Source organism: Podarcis gaigeae (assembly GCF_964106915.1).
Source record: "Podarcis gaigeae genome assembly, chromosome: 1".
Taxonomy (NCBI): domain Eukaryota; kingdom Metazoa; phylum Chordata; class Lepidosauria; order Squamata; family Lacertidae; genus Podarcis; species Podarcis gaigeae.
This window is the reverse complement of record NC_139678.1, coordinates 28,916,657-28,931,611: the sequence shown is the minus strand read 5'-3', so window position 1 is coordinate 28,931,611 and position 14,955 is coordinate 28,916,657. Positions and strand designations below refer to the sequence as shown.

General features: G+C 42.6%; 1 protein-coding gene across 27 annotated transcripts in view; it reads left to right on the top strand.

Annotated features, from left to right (window-relative positions):
* Positions 1–14,955, top strand: part of NRXN3 (neurexin 3) — a 1,202,656-nt gene that overhangs the window by 325,644 nt on the left and 862,057 nt on the right. For 23 of the 27 annotated variants that reach the window (XM_083730612.1, XM_083730640.1, XM_083730631.1 and 20 more), the window contains exons 5-7: positions 1,394–1,695; positions 8,742–8,765; positions 10,650–10,811. In XM_083730612.1, the coding sequence (XP_083586738.1) occupies positions 1,394–1,695; positions 8,742–8,765; positions 10,650–10,811 (488 nt within the window). The remainder of the gene's footprint in view (positions 1–1,393; positions 1,696–8,741; positions 8,766–10,649; positions 10,812–14,955) is intronic. The other 4 variants (XM_083730619.1, XM_083730616.1, XM_083730611.1 and 1 more) reach the window with 1 other exon arrangement.

Below are 14,955 nucleotides of genomic sequence, written 5' to 3'. Positions count from 1 at the left end.
GTATGCTGTAGTGACTCAGCCAAACAAAGGTCAGGTGAGTGGCACAGCCCCAACACACCATCCACCGGTGCCCCTTAGTCATCTTTGCTGGTGTTCTTCTACTGCTTCCAGAAAGTCCTTTCTCTGCCCCATTTCGCATATTTTGAATTACCCCTCCATGCTTTCAGTCCTATTCGATAACGTAGCTGTGGCTTCTTTCCTTTATGCTGCTTTACTAATGAATGAAAACCAGGGAGAAATCCGACAAGATAATTGATTTTTAGTTATTAGTCAATTTAGGGGAAAAACCCTAGTGGCTAAAGAGCAATTTTATCAAAAGCAGTTAATTAGTTTCTGCTAGACGATTCCATAGACAATGCCGACTTCACAATAAAACTAACCTCTGATAAATCTTCCTCGTTTTCACACTTCGTTAAATGGTTAAGAGAAGAACTGGTGGTCTTGAAAGAGATGGAATTAGAAGGTTCTGCACAGGGAAATTGCTAAGACACAGCCTAGTTCCATAGGTTGACTTCTTGAGATCTGGCTTCATTGATTATGAATTCTGAAAGGTTTCCTTGAGTAGGTTCCGGTGGCCATTCCTCGCTTTCCCATTTATTTGCTTGTATATATTTATGGATCCCCTGAAATATATAGCAAACATTATAAAAAGGATTGTGCAGAGTACATAATAACAATTGTTATTAGTATCTGGGTGGGGTAGTGTGGTGAATCTACATGTTTCATTGTGAAATTGGAAAAGTAGAAATCACAAACTCTGCAATGGATGAAAAAGTGGCCACACGTGTTGATCTAGAGCAGTCATTCTCAACCTTAGGTTCCCAAGTGTTCTTGAACTACAGCTCCCATCACCCCTGACCATTGGCTATGCTGGCTAGGAATGATGGAAACTGTAGTCCAACAACATCTAGGGACACAAGGTTGAGAGACTGATCTAGAGGCATGACTCTCACTTTGAGTGCAAAGGCCCTTGATTCCATTCCCAGGCAAAGCCTTGTCTGAAGGAAAGTGGTGTCTATAGATAGGGCTGGACCCTTCTCTTCTGCAACCCCAGAAATGCATCTCCAGTTAGGGTAGAGCAGTCTTCCCAACCTGATGCATTTCAGGAATTTTGGACCGTGACTCCTATAATCCATGATCTTTGGCCTTGTTGGTTGGGACTGATGAGAGTTCAAGGCCAGTTTTAACTGTCAGTTGTTTCACTTGGAATAAGGCAACTTCCTGTGTACCAGAGGCAACCAGTTCAGGTATTCCTTTTTACATGCAGTGCTATGCAGGGTGCAAAACTGCTACAATGGAACAAGAGCAATGTCACAATAATTTTGAAAAGCTTTATTATCATATGAAACAAGACTGACCAAATGCCTGCATCTTTTTTTTCCCCCTTCTGCAGCAAGGGACGAGAATGTAGCCACCTTCCGTGGTTCTGAATACCTTTGCTATGACCTCTCTCAGAACCCAATCCAGAGCAGCAGCGATGAGATCACACTCTCCTTCAAGACGTGGCAGCGCAATGGGCTTATTCTACACACGGGCAAGTCGGCCGATTACGTCAACTTGGCTCTGAAAGACGGCGCGGTCTCATTGATCATTAACCTGGGGTCCGGAGCCTTTGAGGCCATTGTGGAGCCAGTCAGTGGCAAATTTAATGACAACCATTGGCACGACGTTAAAGTGACGCGCAACCTGCGGCAGGTAATGGGGAAGGAGAGAGAATGCTGGGGAGGCTCCTCTCTACTGAATCAAAGGTTGGGGTAGATCAGTGGTTACCGGGCAACTGTTAGATAAACGGGGTCTCAGGGTGGGAACAGCCGAGCATTTGCATCCTAGCCTTTCACAATAACTGGAAGGAAAACAAGTGTTCTTAAATTTACTGTAACTTAGCCTCATTGCAATATCTTCATTTCCACTTAATAATTTTCTGTCTTTCCCCCCTCCCTTGATTTGATTTAACAATACGATTTTGTGACTTAACTTTACTTTCATCTCCCTTTTCCTTTGCTCTTTCCCCCTCCTTTTCTTTCTTTTTTATTATTTCCTTAATTACATTTCAATCTTATCAGTAATATTCTTGTTGCATTTAATTACAGTAGGAATGGAGACTGTTTTCTGCAGCTGCTTTATCCGCTCCCCTTTTTCTTCTTTTATGTCCTGTTAATTGATTTAACCATTTCCATAATGCCATTACTCAAATGCTGTAAGAACCCAGTCTACTTGGATGTTCTGTTGTGCAAAACCTGTTGCAACCAATGCAAGGATATTTCAAGAGGGCTTGTGCAGGAGAACCTCCCAGTGACCTGGGTCCATAAAAGCCTTTGTTTCTGCCTCTCCACCCCCCTTTTTTTAGTTTATTTGTGTGTGTGCTGGTTACTTATTTTAACCTTACGCTCCTGACACTTAACAGGCCGTACTTCTTCCAGATCTCCGTATTTTCTTTGTTTTGGTTTTCTTTTCTGAATCTACACTGTTGCTTCTTTTCTCTCTGTCCACTTTTCCCCGCGAGGACTTCAAAAGACCTACTAATCAAAGCTACCATGGAAGAGGCTCTACAATGGTTGATGTTGCCCTTTTGCAACTTCACCTGTTGCTCTTCTAAGCAGACAGATCAGGTGATGTGCTCACTTAGACAGCTCTTTAATATCACACCTCTCTCATAAAATATAAATAAGAACTTTTAATAGGTAGGATTCATTTAAATAACCTTGCTTCTGAAAGCTGGTGAAATATATCAGGTCACGGGGTCATCTACATCATGACAAATGAAACTTTATGTTGTCTATGTAAATCATCTTGATTAGGTAAATGCTGTGTAAAATAGCTTGTAAGCTATTATTTCTTTCAAATTAATTCTTTAAAGTGCTGGGTGGTAGTTGTTTTTAATGCAAACATTTAGACCGACACTTGTTGATGCAAGCAAAACATAACCTATTTATTTTGCTTGCTCATATGAATGTTAACACCAATCATTTTATGCAACTTTATAGACTGAAAAAGCTGCCTTCAGGGAACATTTATACTAATAGAAAGTAATAATCCTCATGCCTAAGGACATTAACTAATCACAGTCAGGGGCCAGGAAAATCTGTTTTTCCCCTGGGCATTGCCTTGCATAATTAGGTTCAATTTCCAGAGCCTTCCAGTATCAGCAGTCCTTAAGCACAATCAGCCACTGCGTTCTCATTTCTTTTTCAGAAACGTTAGATCTGTAGGTCCTAGGATGCCTTTTTTTCTGTGAATTGCAATATTTTTTGTGCCACTTGAGATATACTTGAATGATTCAATGCTCCAAATGTAATAAATATAATTATCTTACCTGCAGAAACATTTAATGTGGAATTTACTTACAGAAGAACAATCTGTAAAGCTGATTCACTTTTCATATTGCAATTCAAAATGAGCAGCAGCCCTGTTTTTAAAGAGAAAAAAAATGAATAAGAGGATTCGTAATTGCCAATGAAAGCCTTTTCCTTTTTATGCTGTCCTCCTTGAATATAAGTAATTGAAAGCCATACCAGATGCAAGGAGTGGTTCGGCATCTATCAGTTAGCTCAGATCCACTATGAAATTTCAGTTACAGAACAAGAACAAGAACAGATTCTGCATAGGGAACAAAATGCCTAGTCCCTCTCCACTCCCTTTTTACCAGTGATTTGAGATATGCTAAGATTTAGAAGGAAAGCACAGAGTATGCCTTCTAGCAGTTTAAGTATCCCTAGCTTCTGTAAAGATTTTACTCTCATTGTTCACTGCCAAGTGTTACACTTACTGGCAGGGAGTTCTACAAACAATGTGTGTGTGTAATGTTGCTCTTTATTTACAGAAGAGCTGCAAATTAATTTTACTTCTCACCTTGCAGCATAATATAAAAGGATAAGCATTTTCCCCAGGCCACCCAAAATCTTGTATAGTTCAGCCATATCTTCTCTCTCTCTGTAGCAGTAAGTGAGGCAGTGTAGCTCACCAGGCTCCATACCGAGTGTCCTAGAGGGAGAGGAGGAGTGGCAGTGAGGTGCTTGGCACTGGTATTCTTGTGAAACCAAGCTGACTGCTATGGATCCCAAATTCATGCTAGCAAAATGCCCATTTTCTGGATGGACAATGGAAGGTATGTGCACCTGGGAAGTGTCCCTTCCCTCTTCATTCCAGGGAGCCCTTCCACCCATTGTCAAGGATAAAGGCATGCTTGAGGGCTCCCATGTTTCCCCTGCTCCTGCCAGGGCCTCCCAGCTGAGTTTGGGAAGCTGTGCACCATTTAAAATGTATGGGGCAGTTGAGCCAAGATGGGCACCAGGACCAGAGAGCCCTGGCAGCTGCCAAAGGTTGTGGAATAGTGATGCCAGCCTTGAATCAAAGACAGATTTTGTCCCCCTTGCAATTGTCATTCCCTGGTGCAGCACTTTTGTTACTTCCATATATGTTGATAGCTGACATTAGTTCCTATGGAGGAAACTCAGGAGTTGTATTAAGGGACACTATCTGGGTGACAACTAGCCCAGCACTTTGTTGCTGGTGACCCAACTTCATACTAACTCCAGTCATTGAGAACCGAGGCCACGTATTTCTATTTGCATAGTTGCATCCTGAGTTCTTGGTGAGTGTCGAAAACCGGCTAATACATCTAGATAAAGGTGCTGTTCAAAAGCACACTAGTGCAAGCAGATAAATAGGTACCGCTGCGATGGGAAGGTAAACAGCATTTCAGTGTGCTCTGGCTTCCATCACGGTCTTCTGTGCGCCAGTAGCAGTTTAGTCATGCTGGTCACATGACCCAGAAAGCTGTCTGTCGACAAATGCCAGCTCCCTCAACCTGAAAAGTGAGATGAGTGCCACACCACATAGTCACCTTTGACTGGACTTAACTGTCCAGGGGTCCTTTACATTTTTACCTTTCACACTAGTATATGGGGGTTTGGTGGTGATCAAAATGCCCTTAGGATGATGCACCAGTGTCTCATCTCCACCCCCAGTTTTGACCCTATCCAGTCAAGTTCTATGCCATCAAGTAGCAATGAGCAACTGTACCTCATCTCTTATTGTCTCTGGTATGGCACTATTCTGCTGCACCAGTGTGGCAATTCACATTCACAATACTAGCAGAATGTCACTATATACTTTTAATCTCTTATTGGCCATCAAAATGTTAGATTTGAGGCATGGCTTCCCTTTGCGACATTCATGTTTCCTTCCTCCTTTAATAGGTAGTGTTTGCCTGCACATTTAGTCACTCTCTCTCTCTTTTTAATGTATCCTCTGCCAATTTCCTCTGTACCAAAATTAGACACATTGGTGTGTAGATTCCTGATTACCTTTGCAACCTTTTAATTAGATTTGCTTATATTAGCTTCCTTCCAATCCTCTGATATCAAGAACGATAGGAGAGATAAGGTACATACCAGAGCAAGTGATTCAGTCATTTCATGTTTGAGCTGTAAAACATGCTGCTGCTCTAGTGACCGATTACTTTTTACTGTGGACATTTATCCTCAAACTACTTCCATGCAGTTTTCAGGGTGTAATGATTCCTTAGATTTGTTGCCTCAAGATAACACTTCAGGTATCCCTCTGAGATATATACAGTATATGTGTATATATATATATATGGAAGGCAAATATGGAGAGCTCTCTGGGATCTTTTTCAATCTCCGGAGAGACTGCAAAAGAGAGTCTGGGGGACAAATGAGTGTGCTGCTCCTCTGTAGGCCTGCTGCTAATCCATTATTTTTAGATAAACCCTTCTTGGTTTTGCTTAGCACAGGCTTACATTTAACTTCCTACAATGTAGTTATTCTCTAGTTTTCCAAATCTGGATCACATTTCCACTTTTTCAAGAATGCCACACTTGAAAGGATACATTTTCTACTCTAGCACTGCAAATCTTTTACTTCCACAGATCTGATGTATGTATGTGTAAGCAGAAATATAGCATGGTGTCAGGCTAAATTCTACTCAAAGTGACACCAGGCTGCTGGGTTGCAAATGAAAGCAATGTTTTGTTTGTTTCCACTGGATCACATGCATATGTAAATTTCATTCCTAATGCAGTGGATGGGCCTAATGATCCCATTTCATTCAGACATTCTCATCAGTCCAGTAAAGGACTGTCACCTCAAAATACAATTTTAAAATGTAACTTTATTTATCAGTTTTTATCCATGTTGTTTGTTATTATTATTATTATTATTGACATTTTCAGGATGGCTGCTCTCTGAAATTCTCTTGCCGCTTCATTGACCATTTTGGTTAATGGTGTATATTATTTTTTCTGAGGCTGGGTGAGAATCAGTCTTTAATGACAGGCAATGGCCAAAGGAAAATTAATCTTCCAGGCATGCCAGAGCTTCCTATTCAAAATGCTGGGATCAAGGAGGATTAGAAGTGGAGATCAGTTGTATAAAATAAAATAAAGATCTCCCCTTCAGCTTGCCAGAAAGAGGCAATATAGGCACAGTCACAGCAGAAGGGCATGGCACAACTCTTTCTGGACTGTACCACTTCAAGCATCTTTTGAGAGATCAGTGCTTCCCCATAAATAATAAACACCCTCTGCATTGCAAATTGGCACATCAAGGACATTGCTAGTCCAGAGCCTCTCTTCTTGATGTACTAGTTTTCAGTGTGCAGGGAGATTTCTATGTTGAACATTCAAACATGGTATCCCTGCATCTGAAGTCTGAAATGGTTCCCACGGCAAGAGTTCTGCATGTGTAAATTGGTTTGTAGTCAACACCAAAGCATCACCCTTTACGGCTGAGCTTTTCTTGAGCAGTCATTGCAGTTTCCACGGTTAATTTACCTTGTTAAACGTTTACTTTTTAAAAATAGTAATATTTGCTAAAATATTAGCAAATGGTATACATTTTTTCTGGTAGGAATGGGATTTTTGATATTTTTCACCAGCACTTTCAGAAGAGGGTTAGTAATAGGGGTTGCTCTGTCCACCCTATTTAAACATTTAAACAGGCAGAGCAGGGCAGCACAAAAACTGGGATCTGTTCTTGTCTTGCTACTAACATTTCATAATCTTTGGTGACCCCTTTGCCCTGCTGCAATATTGGATGGTGTGGTGAGGCAGTTGCACTCATCTGAACTCTAGTTGGTTATGTCACTGCTGCTTACCAGAAGGTGGAGGAAGGGAGCAAGATGGGTGTTGTGGAAAGGCCCTGGCAGTGCCCCTGTCTGGCATTCCCACCGGTACACCTGCACTGTGCCAACTTCACAGCTGCCTCTCGCTCTACCTCCTGGTAGCAGTCACAGTGCGACCAACCAGAGGTCAGATGAGCATCACAGCCCTAATGCACCATCTGCAACTGCCCTGCTATAACCCTTTCCTTCATTTATGGAGTGGAGGACAAGGATAATTGTGACACACCCTGCAGTACACATGGGGAAAGGCTTCCCTGAGTATTAATGACCATCATTCAAAGGGAAAGGGCATGATGGCATTGCAATTTCAGTTGTGCCATCTTATGTCCCAAACAGATATTGACTGAAAATCTAGGTGCAACATACTGGGGCTGCTGTCTACTAAACACATATGCAGTCATTTATTTTAAAAGCACATGGGAGTCCACTTTGTAACTGGTGGACTTGCTCTGGCATTTTCAGTGTGTTTCAGTTTCAGAATGGGAACAGAGGACAGCTTTTCTCCTTGCCCTCTGTTGTCTCTGGCTGAAGGAGTTTGGTAGGTTTATGAAACACTGCAAAAGCCTTGCACTTAGCAACTTACCTTAGCAACATAGGTGACCAGGAATTCCATGCATGAGAGTCAATAGGCTAGCAGAGGAGATAAGGGACTCTCCATCTTTGCTCCTCTGCACCTTTTATTATTCTGCATCTCTCCATAAGCCTAGCAGTGAGCAATAGATATACTACTCCCCACCTTCTCTCATAAAAGGACATGTTAAATTCTACCCATCTTTCCCCCTCCTTCCCAAAATATCTGATGCAAGCAGTCACCACGCCTTCCACATTTAGGCAAGCTTCTCCCCACCCTCCTGAGTACCGCAGGTGAGCTACACATCGTTTCTGTTAGTCCAACCTCTCATGTTCTGTATGTCTTTCCTGAGAGTCACCAGTTCAGCCGCTTTAAAGAAATCTGGAAATTGGGGGACGGGAAGGACCACCCCCAGGGAATCGTCAAGCAACAGCCTGCACCTGAGAGATATATTCGGTTGGTTAGAATAACTGAGCAGCGCTGGAGGGTAGCAGTGGCTGGAATAACTAGGAGAGAGAAATGGGCTTGGGTGGTGGGAGGAGGCAAGATTGGAATCGCTCATGCTGGTGTATATTTATGCGGGGTTGAGAGATATGGATGGGGAATACATTTTTGATGGGCTTTTGGAAAGTAAGTATTGTTTATAATTTATCATTTTGATCCAGTTTGGGATGGGTTGGAGGGGATGGAGTTGGAACGTTGATAAACTTTCTTGGGGTGGGGTGGGCAGGAAGCAGCAAAAGGAGAATGGGAAGGGTAGGCAGCTCCCTTCCTCCTAACAATCTATATGGCATGGTTCCCCCCAGACAGTCCTGCTCATATTGTCCTCTTCTCACTCTGTGTGTGTCGGGCGCCCCAAGCCTTTTTTTGAAAGACTAACACTAGACCATTCATGCAATGTGTCATTTTTACTAACCGACTAATGTACTAACACCCTAACGACTCATCTTTGCTTTTAGTTATTTTAATTAACAATCGTTCTGTTCACAATTTTTTAATTTCCTTTCTTCCCCCCTTTTCCGCAAAGCACTCAGGCATTGGACACGCTATGGTAAACAAACTACATTGTCTGGTAGATATCATTCTTATTGTCTCTTTTTTTGGGTTTGCCGTGTGTTACCTCCCTCTACCTCTCCATCCCCCACCACCCTGTTTTTCCCCTGACCCTTTATACTTACCGTCCCCCTTTTTCTTTTCTTTTTCTTTGATTTTGCTGTAAATACCCTTTCTTCCTCTTTTTTTTCTTTTTTCTTTAAAAAAACATTTTCTTTAAGAAAAAATAACACCAAGAAGCAAACAAACAAATACAACAGTTCTGGAAATGGGGTTTGGTCATCTTTCTTCATTGGCTTCTTCACGTCATTCATTTCTCCCCCTAAAAATATATTTTTAGCTCTGTTTCCAACCCCTCAGTATTTTTGCAAACTCCTCTTCTACCTATCTTCTCTCTCTTTCCTCCTGGTTTTCTTTCTTTTGCGCTCTCTCTTTCTGCCTCTGCATTTCTTTTGGATTCTCTGAAGGTTTTTAGCTCAACAACCATGTCAGGGCCTATAGTTTGTTGTGGTGAGGCTGGTCTTTCCCTCCCCTCATCCTTTTGTTGTGGCGACAGCTGTTGTAGGCAAAACTGGCCGGAGCATTTCCTGTTCTTTCCGCTTCTAACCCTCTTCCTCCTGCCGGCTCCTCTCCATATATTTTCTCTCTTTCTCTCCCTTCAACCTTCCACTTGCCATGGCCAAAAGGAGCTCAGCCAGTTGTTTGTTTCAGCCCATTTTCCGCATGGCATGCCCACCTCCTCAGTCCCCACTCGCCATACCGGAAGCCTCAATCTCTTTCCCACCATCTCTTTTCCAAGCCACAAATAACCTATTAAAACAAAACACACCTCATTTTCACTCCCTTCTTCCCCACCCTGCTCCCCCTCTGTCTCCCTTCACCCACCATGTGTTATGGGGCTTGGGATATTTTAGGCTACTTCTTTCTTTTTGCCCTATACCCCATTTTCTGATAAGGTGTGGATGGTTTTTCTTTTTAAGTTTAGTTTAGCCCTTTTTTTCCTTAACTGCATGCAAGTGTGAAAAAGCCCTCTCTTTCTCTTTCAGAATCTCTCTCTCTCTCTCTCTTCTGAGCTTTGAATATCACTCGCATGGGTGTGTCAAAGTTTGGTGTGTGCGACTGTGTGTGGTGTGTGCATGTTGCCATTTTTATTTTGTTCTCTCTCTCTTTCTCTCTGCTGGTGTGTGGTTGCCTTTTTTTCTTTTTTATTATTACTATCTTTCTTTTTTATTATTACTATCTCTCTCTCTCTCTCTCTCTCTCTCTCTCTCTCTCTCAGTTGCGGTCTTGGGTGGTGGGTGGTTGTCTCTGTAGGTCCATAGCATGCTCCTCCATAATGTATTGAAAGTGAGACCCCTCCCTTCCCTTCCTCTCCCCTCCCTTCCTGAATGCATGACTATCACCATACCGTGTGAGCAAAAAAAAGAAAGAAAGAAGCAAAATCAAATATATCAACTTCGTCTTCATTAGTGTCTTTACTAACAATCGTAACTAACAATAATCACTACAAATAACAGCTAATTAATCATTTTTTTTAAATAAAAAAAATCAGCTCTCAGAAGCTCTCAGAGGAACAGTTCAATTTTCTGGCCTGGTTAAACAACGGGAGCCATTGTGGCAGATTAGAATAGCTCTTCTCAGCTTTAGCGCTATTGAACTAACAGCACAGGTGACTGAGGAACTGAAGGGACAGGGCAAAACAGCAGACCAGAAAATGGAACTGAGCTGCACCGAGTAAACAAACCTCAGCGAAACATGTGTGAAAAGTTGCACAAAAAGTAGGGGAGATGACTTGCTCTTTCTAAGAACTGTAAGGTCATTGCTGGGAATTTTGTTTTTTTTCTTTTTTCCCTTTTTTTTGTCCATTGTGTCCTTCAAACAGGTGACAATCTCTGTGGATGGAATCCTCACCACCACGGGCTACACACAAGAGGACTATACCATGCTAGGCTCAGACGACTTCTTCTACGTAGGTGGGAGCCCCAGTACAGCTGATTTGCCTGGTTCGCCTATCAGCAATAACTTCATGGGCTGCCTCAAAGAGGTAAATGTTTCAAACTGTGGGCATTCTGTTTTTTGACAATTATGTACCCCAACCAAGTTTTCTGCAATTCCTTTACTGGATATTATATGTACTAATCGAGAACTACTGTAATCCCCTAGGCATTTCCCCTCGTGTCACCAAAGCACTACCATTTGCACAATAACAGGGGACATATATGCAGGTTTGGGGGTACTGCGCATTTTTCAGAAACATTAAAAAAAAACTGTTGGTGAATTGTTGGTGAAGAAGAACCTTAAGGGGAGAACTCCAAAAGTCATCTACTTAGTGCATACAGAATGTTGGCGGGGGGGGGGGGGGAGGGCTGGGGATAATAAATAGAGTATTCTTGAAAATGGTGTGACTAATTGGCTGCAAAATGTGGGCTCCATACTCCAACTCTTTATTGCAATCTCACATACAGTTGAACCTCTAGGCAGCAGTGACAGTGACATCTGGGCAGCAGTAGTGACAGGAGTAAAACAAGCCACTGTTACCATGTATTCCACAGCCAGGCCTCTGTCACTTGAGCTAATTGCAGATTCAGCAGCTTACATTCAAATACATCAGCATCCGGTGAAGGCAAAGAGGGCCTAATCCACATACACATTTTGAGCTCAGGCTAGGGGGTGGCAAAGAGCAGATCTGAAAGCAAATGAAGGACAAACCGAGATACTTGAAAAAGGCTGTTGGGGTTGTTGTTTTTAAGATGATCCCAATTTGTTAGCAACTGTTGTAGACTTTATGAGAGAAAGAAGGGTTGCAGACTGAACCACAGGTACATATCATGGACTGAAGGGGAAATATTGCACAAGTGTGGGAAACTTCTTGAGCTCCAGCTGCTGTTGGACTACAACTCCCATCAGCCCCAGTAAGCGTGCTGAATGGCCAGAGATGATAGAAACTGTAGTTCAGAACTTCTTCCCACCTGAAATAGTAGAATGTCATAGCAGAGAGTTAAAAAAGAAGCAGAAGCAGAGAAAAAGGACAGAGAAAAATGGTAAATGAAATAAAGGAGAAAACTCTGTGCATCATGAACTAAAACAGGGTTTGGGATTTTTACCCAGTCTGAGGGCGACGACTGCACTACGTCTAAAGAAAAATGTTTTTTCTGCAGGCACTGAAAATAGTACAATGAAGGCACTTGCCTGATATCAAAAGGCAGGGAGTTCCAAAGTGTAAGTGCTGCCACACTAAACGATTAAGTGCTTACAAATGCAGAACGGGTATTATGTGGCACAAGTAACAGTGCCCGTTCTACTGATTGAAGCAGACTAGGGGGTGTATATGGGGTAAGGCAATGTCTTAGGTATACTGGTCTCAATGGCTTTTATATACTAATAGCAGCACCTAGTACGTGGCCTGGTAGCCAATTGGCAACCAGTGCAGATTGCTGAGCCTAGGTGCTTTATATACTGACAGGGTATTAATCCTTATTGTTGGGGCAGTGTCCTAGTTAGACCAGCCTCTACTGCCTTTACGTGTTTTTTGTTTTAAAAAAACAAAAACAAAAAACCCAACCCAGCCCCTTCTGGTAAGGTCAAGTTGCTTAGTACACCATTAACCCAGTGCTGGAAAGTTAAGTGCTAGATAAGACAGCTGAAACTGCCCCATCTCCATAATATTCAATGCTTCTAGCCCCCTTCTCAATCTTAAACCCAGAGGCATTGGGGATTATGAAGATAGCAACAGCTGTGGCCATCTGGCCTGTTACTTTTCCTTATGGTACTGTATATACATGTATGTATGTATGTATGTATGTATGTATGTATGTATGTATTTAGGGATGCAAGCATCAGCCTCTAGCATTTGCCCTGCTGTGCCGGGTACTAATACCAGGCCTGAGATCTGGCATATTTCACCTGAGGATTCTGGCCACAATAACCCCCCCCCCCCCAAAAAAAAAAAAACCTGGAGTAAAACTAGCAAGGAGTAGAGTGGTTGAGATGGTAACTGGCGAACACAGTACAAAAAGAGAATCGGGATGGCGTAATTGCACCCATTAAATCCATGCCTCCTTTTCTGATTATTAGCCATTTCAGACAGAATGGTTTTTGCATCCACTCTCTGAACAGATGATTAACGGTTTAATCTCTAATAACTTTACGTTTTATGGAACCCTGCTAGGATTCTGCATCTGGTGAGCCAAGCTATTTAAAGCTGTGTTAATTCTGTTAATTGCTCTACGTTTATTTGGATTGCTGGCACCTGCGGGCTTCGGGATAATGTTTGGGGTTTATAGTCTCCCTGCTCCTTGCTGAGGAAAAACGGAGAAGGACATTTTCTTTCAGCTAGAACCAATAACCTTGGCAGAAGGTCCTTACTAAAAAATATTTGTCCTCAAGACTCCCTCTCCTACCACAGCTGAAAGCAATGATTTGTCACTCAGAGCACCGGATGTTGGCTTGGCTGGGGAGGCAGCCATCCTGTTTTGCATCCATTTGCTATTATAAAAAGGTGGTGGCCAGAGCATCAAGGAATGGTGCCAGAGCATTTGAAAGGCCGGTCAGTTTCCTCTTTGCATATCACACTCCCAAGCCAGCTGCCAGCACTCCATTTTCCCTATGCAAAGGGCCTGGGCACTTTGAAGACACAGATGTGTGTGCATGTGTTGCGGGGAAGCTTTTGGGTAATTTTTGAACCCAAACTGAGAAGAAGCAAAAGCATTAATTGCAAAGCAAATTAAGTCCATTAGATGTTTTTGTGCATGCCAGTTGCCTGAAATTGGGGGCAGGGGGACTGTATAAACTAGCGAAGCTGTGCTAAAACCACTGCTGAGTAGAATATCTTAAAGGGGCTGAAATGGTCCATTGAGTGTGTGTCCCCCTCCTTCTTCCCTGATGAGACTCAAGGCATCTCACAAATAAAAACAAGAATGGCTAAAAACATAAGAAAAACAATAATTAAAAAACAATTAAACATTAATAGAATTAAAACTACATGCATATATAAGATCTGTTTAAGACAAAACAACACAGCACTAGTGCTTTCATTAAAAGCAGTCAGTTTCCAAGCTCTGGAACAAGAAGTTCTTCGCCTGCTGGCAGGAGGACAACAGGGAGAAAGCCAATCTAGCTTCTTCAGGGAGGGAGTTCCAGAGTCTGGGAGCAGCCACCAAGAAGACCCTCATTTTAAAATGGTGGCATGAACATTTTCTTAGGAATGAAATCCAGTAGGACGGGGGTTGTTGTTGTTGTTTACTTATGGAAACTTTCTCCTCTGACGTGATCACAAGAGCCAACTCCTAGGGGCCAAGGGGTCTTCGCTCCACCCAATAAAACATTTGAGCCCCCCCCCCAGTTGATGAGCATTGCCATTCAATCATGTGCATGCACTGCGTCGTGTGATTATGTGGGGTGGGGTTTATCTGTCCCCCCATATTTCATTCAAGTTGGCACCCCTGGAGATGATCCATTAATAATGGGCTTCCAGGATTTGTTCCTGATAGTTGGTGTATCTTTGTGAAGGACCTCATACAGTTATAGCAAATAGAGAGGTATGCTAGCTCCATCTACAGAAGGTAGGGGCTTCTGGATCATGAATAAAGATCTGAGATGAAGGCAAGTTTGTAATTATACAAGGACATCAAGAAGACTACAAAAAAGTTAACTTGTCATGAGGTCTGGCTCATATGACATGCTAAGGTAAACTGTGGCTTAGTGAGACCACATGAGTGGAAAGGACCATGCAGTTGACTCCCAGCCCTTCTTGCTGCTAAACCTTGACTGTGCTGAGCTAAGCTCAGAGACCAGTTGCTGGGAATCACAAGTGGAGAGAGTGCTGATGTACTCATGTCCAGCTTGCAGGCTTCCCACAAGTATCTGGTGAGCTGGTATAAGAACAGGATGCTGGACTAGGTAGGCCATTGTCCTGGTCCACTGGGCTCTTCTTAATATGTTAAAAGCTCAAATTTGGCTTAGTGACTTGTCCAAACTGGGATTTGTGGCTAAGCTTTCTCCACAAAAACCACAAGCTGTAGCCAAGAACAAACCTTGGTTTGACTTAAGGCTCCTCTGCACATCCCTTCCTAAAGCCCCATCTTCCCACGTCTATTTTATGTGTTATTATCAGTGGAACCATGCTGCAGCAAGTTGGCAACTGATCTCAAGTTCCATTATAACAGGACCATCCGCCTTGCTAATTTGTT